We start from the raw sequence: 5475 nt of genomic DNA on the forward strand, positions 1-5475 counted from the left end.
GGTTAATTGGGCTCGAATGCTGGTTAAGACCCTTTCCCTTTTTAGTTTGTTCTCTTTGGTCTTTAATTTCTAGTCTTTTATTATATTCCATTACATCTTATTTTATCCATAAATTTCGTTATGTCATAAATTATTTATTAATCACTTAATAAAATTCATCATAATTTTATTTATATCTTTTTTTTTTCTTCGATCCTAGATTCTTATATAATTGAAATTAAAATGACTTACCAAATTTAATTATAGTGGTACGAAATTGAAATTAAATCCAAAATTTACACAAACATAAATTAATAATAGAAAGAGAGACAAACAAAAAGAAATGAGTAGATTGTTATAATTATTATCCAATATCAAATCTGAATAGCCATAAAAATAAAATAAAATAAAAAGATAAAATAGCAACCACACACATACTTAGAAAATAAAAAGTTCCCCCCTTGAATTAAAGTTGTCATTGTATTCAAACTGACTTAACCTCCCAACTTCCCTTCGTTTTGTGCTTTTGCTTTTGCTTTTTTCTTCACCAAACAACTTCTCTCCTTTTCAATGGAAACCGCAGCCAAAGCTGAACCAACTCTCAAATCAAACCTCAAACATCCCTCCTTTTCTCGCCCATGCCGGCGTTTCGAGTTCTAATATCAGAAGAACAGCAAGAAAAAACCCTCCTTTTTCATCTCATGGGGTTTCAATTTCTTTCTAAATTTCTCTAAAAAGAAAGAAGAAGAAAAAGTGGGTTTCTATATCTTTTAAAAAAAAACCATACTTGATTCCATTGTTGGAGAAGAGTTCAAGGAATAAAAAGTATAATTCAAGAAACTTATATGAAGGGTACCATATAACAGCACCTCTCTTTATATATATAATATATATATGGATATACAAAGTCTATAATTTTATACATAATATTTATGTATTGATATATATATATATATATATATATGTGTGTGTGTGTGTTTGTGTTGTTATATAGTTCTATATATATATAATGGAGTATATATTATAGCTGCTTAGGGAAAATTCCAAAGATTTTGGTCAGCGCCGTCATCGTGGTCGTCGTCTCCGCCATGGATGTTGAAACGAGGAGGGCTAAGAAGCATTCCTTCCGCCATATTCATTAGAACATTAGGCATATCAAATATCAAGTCCTCATCCATGAACTGATTTCCCAATCCATCTTGACCATATCTTCCTCCATACACGATGTCGCTCGAATTAGTTCCACGATAAGAACCGCTATTATTCCGTGCCTCAATGGCTGCCGCAGCGGCTCCAAGAGCAGCGGCAGCAGATGCAGCCGCTGCCTGAATATCAGACGGTGACCGAGATGCAGGGACGGGGAGAGACGAGGCAGAATTAGGGAAATTAAGCTCGGCGTCTTGGCCCTTGAGAGCAAGGGCGGCAACGTCATAAGCGACAGCAGCCATTTCGGCGGTCGGGAAAGTTCCCAACCAAATACGGTTGGGCTTCCTCGGCTCGCGAATTTCGGAGACCCATTTGCCGGTGTTGCGACGGCGAACGCCTCGGTAGACGGGGTGGCGGCCGGAAGAAGAAGCCATAAGTGGGATTGAAGATGGTGGTGGAGGGAAGGGAAGCCATTTATGGAGAAGGGAAAATGGGGAAAGGGAGGAGGAAGAGAGTGCAGACCAGTTGGAGATGAACGGAGTTCTGAAGAGGGTTTGGGTGGAAGTCACAGGCAAAGCCAGCTTGGAGATTTTGGGGACGAAAGAGAGAAGAAAATGGATTTTAAATAGCATTATTATTATTATTATTATTATTATTATTATGATAATGATGATGGATATATTGGAGTTTGAGTTGACAAGAGATTTGGGGGACTTAATCTAAATTATATATAATATGTGGCCAAGACTTTCACAAATCCAATTGGTTCAAACATTGTGGGAAATTACATTGGCTTTCAACATGAGGTCTTTGGCCGTACTTAGAGAGAGAGAGACAGACAGAACCCTAATTTTCAAATACCTATTTATACCTTTTTAGACAGCCCTAATTTTGAATTTCCTAAACTAATAGAGTGAGAGAAAAGTAATATCTCTCCTAGAGGTCTTATTTGTATGTAAACAAAGTTTGGTTGGAGAAGGAATTCATCATAGAGTTATATAAGCATGGACGAATATCTTCATTGGTATGAAATTTTTTGGATGGTTCTAAAAGCAAAATCTTGAGCTTTTTTGGAGAATATTATACTATTGTGGTGATGGGTGGAGGTTTTGTTATCCTTATCATTATAAAGACAAAAACTAGGATTATTTTTGGACAAACAGAGGCAGATCTAGATAATATAATTTGGTGGAACTATATTTCGATAATATTTTTAGCAACCCACCATCCTGCATTATATCAACTAATAGTTAACTTTACTTGAAAAAAATACCAATTAGAATCTTAAAATAATAAAAATTGAAAATTGGAATTTAGGTAGGACGACTTAGCTAATTGGAAATTGAGAGACTAAATTTGTAATAATGTAACTTTCATATGAATATAATTAAACTAGAATAATCCCCAAAAACTATAAAGGGCAACTATTTGGAGCGTTGAATTAAGATATGATGTCTAGGGTTCATATGTCAGCGAAGTTTATATGTCTCTAAGTTCATATGTCTATGTTTAGGGTGTAGAGTTATTTTGTTTGAGTTCATATGTTTGTGTTTGGAATATAGAGTTGAGTTCATATATATGGGATATCTAATGCAATATTTTGAACTCTAAATAATCTGTTTTTATGATTATTATTTTTGTTTTGAAACTTTTTTATTTAACAATTCTACCAATTTCTTTAAATATGATATGGATTTTGCAATTTTTCTTTTACTTTTTTAAAGTTTTTTTTCTTTCTTTCTTTATTTTATTATTATTATTTTTTTTTTATTTTTGTAATAAACAACAATTAACCCATTACATTTCTGCCTAAAATATAATCAAATAAAATGGAAAACCAAAGAAAAATCAAAGCTTTTGCTTCCTAATTTTTCTCCATGAATTCCATCATCATCTTTTTCTCACTTTTAGTCTTGTTGTTGTTGTTGCTCTGTAATCTTTTTTAATCGAATCTCCCCATTTAAAGTTGGTGGTCCAACATTGAGTTGATATGTTTTACCAACTCATGGTGGTGAGCCAAACACCCCCTTACCAATATATAATACCCTTTCTCACCAACACAAAATAATTTGCCCTTCACTTAAAAGTAATAGATGAAAAAGCTCTTTATTCTTGTATGCTTCTTGAAAACATATGAAAATAAATAAATAAATAAAAAGTGTAATTAGGAAAGAGCTTTGATTGAAGTCCAATGAATAAGACATCACAACACTATATATATTTTCAAATAACATATGAGCAAGGTTTCTAGATTTGCAGTTTTTTTTTTTTTTTTAATTTTATTTTTACAACACAATAGTAGGATTGGAGATTGAACCTCTAACTATTAGGAAGGTAGCACATACCAATACTACTAAGTAAGTTCACTTTGGCATTTACACTTGGAAAGATAATAATTTCTTTCAAGCTACAACTCTATCGTACATATGTACTAAGCCAAAGGATGTGACGTTGAAAATCTCTTTAGAGAATGAAACCACTCATTATTGAAAAGGAAAAATTTTAGGTCGTATTTGATAATTATTTTATTTATGAAAAAATAGTTTTTTTTTTTTTTAAAAAAAAAAAGTCCCATTTTTAAAAAGTAATAAGAAGAAGAGAAATAGAAAAGTTGGTTTCTGTTTTTGAAAATTAAATCCACAATCACTATATCTATATATAGCTTTCTTACTTTATCATTTACTTCTAAAACAAGTTTTCAAAAATCAAACCACGCGTGAAAGAACATTGAAATTTTGATTTTGTTTTTAAAATTTTACTTAGAATTAAAAGGCGTGTGGTTAAAAATGGGAAGAAGTCACAATGAATTTTATGGAAAGAATCATATATAATTTTCAATAACAGAAAAAAAAAATAACAAAATAGTTATAAACGAGGTCTTAAAATTTGATTTTACATCTCTTTTTTTCTTAAATAAAATACCAGTAAATGAGATTAGGAGGTGCACCAAGACATCTCAACATCTCCAGCACCCTCATCATATCCCAAATCAAAAGAAGCATTATAAAAAAATAATAATAATAATAATAATAACAACAAAGGAGGTTAGAGAAAAACCTTAAGTTGAATAGAGATTGAAGATAGTTCATAGTTACATCTGTTTAGTCCTCCTTATACCGTTGTAAAATAGAGATGAAATGAAATAATAAAAAAAAAAAAAAATCTCCTTCAAATGTCTACGTGTTTTGAATGACTTTATTTTTAATAGCATCATATAGCAACATGATAGGAATTAATTTATGTTAAAAAAAAAAAAAAAAAAAAAAAAAAAAAAAAAAACCTAATAAGATTTAACTTTTCATATAGGAGGATTTTCAAAATAATAAGGGAAATTATTTTAATAAAATAATAAAATTTAATCATTTTAGACTTCTATCAATTTTTATCACGGATAAACGTTGATAGATTTCTTTCTGTTCCTATCAATTATAGACTTCTACTAATTTCTATCACTAATAGACACTAATAAAAGTCTATCATTTTGTTATTTCTATGAATAGTTTTATATTTTTTGTATATGTGAAAATTTCTCTTTCATATATATGGGTATGATTGGTAAAACATACAAACAACAGATATCAAATATTTAATTTAAAGAATTGAAATTAACATTAAATATCATTACAGGTATCTCTTGAGGAAGTCATTGGAAAATCATGAAATAATATTAATATCATTTGGGGAGACAAATGTAGGTCTCAATAAAGTAAAAAGGGGGGCTTAAATTGATCATTTAATAGGTTTAATCAATTAGTCACATTAGTAAGTAATTTGCATAAGAATTAATGTTTCATCAAATTTAGGAAAGTGATTGATTTTAAACAAATCAGATGTAGTGATTAAACATTAAATCAAAGCAAATTTATAGTGTAACCTACATCACAACTATAAACTTAATTATATCAAATATCGCATTAAATATCATGACATCAGGCTTGGCAGTGGGCATATAATTATGAAACAATGTAACAATGTAACTAATTAATAAAAAAGTTAATTGTATTAATTAGCCAACCTTTTAATAACATCATTTTCTTATTATATTCAAGGCACTAATTGAACATATATAGCTTTATATATATCTTTGTGAAGTTAAAATTTCAAAATTTTAAACTCTGTTTATTTGTTTATTGAAAAAAAAAAACAAAAAGAAAAGAGATACTTTATTGAATATTTCATGAGGGAAATATACAAGGGATAGAAGTTATTACTTGAATAAAGAATGTAATATTAAAAGTATGTCATGGTTATAATAATTTGATGCAGCGGGAGGCGGTGAAGATGGAGCGAAAGGTGAAGCGGATGATAGAGCTTCTTAGGTGCCAATGATATTTGTCTGATCTTTAGTGG

General features: G+C 30.0%; 1 protein-coding gene across 1 annotated transcript; it reads right to left on the reverse strand.

Annotated features, from left to right (window-relative positions):
* Positions 1–1010: 1010 nt before the first annotated feature.
* On the reverse strand, positions 1011–1697 carry LOC120092133 (ethylene-responsive transcription factor ERF024). Its single transcript, XM_039050346.1, has one exon. It carries the CDS (start codon positions 1557–1559, stop codon positions 1011–1013), a length of 549 nt encoding a protein of 182 aa, XP_038906274.1. The 5' UTR covers positions 1560–1697.
* Positions 1698–5475: the final 3778 nt, after the last annotated feature.

The sequence above is a fragment of the Benincasa hispida genome, chromosome 11 (assembly GCF_009727055.1).
Source record: "Benincasa hispida cultivar B227 chromosome 11, ASM972705v1, whole genome shotgun sequence".
Classification (NCBI taxonomy): Eukaryota; Viridiplantae; Streptophyta; class Magnoliopsida; order Cucurbitales; family Cucurbitaceae; genus Benincasa; species Benincasa hispida.

Excerpts from the sequence above, each read along its gene's own strand:
- LOC120092133 (XM_039050346.1), bottom strand. The coding sequence starts at position 1,559 with ATGGCTTCTTCTTCCGGCCGCCACCCCGTCTACCGAGGCGTTCGCCGT.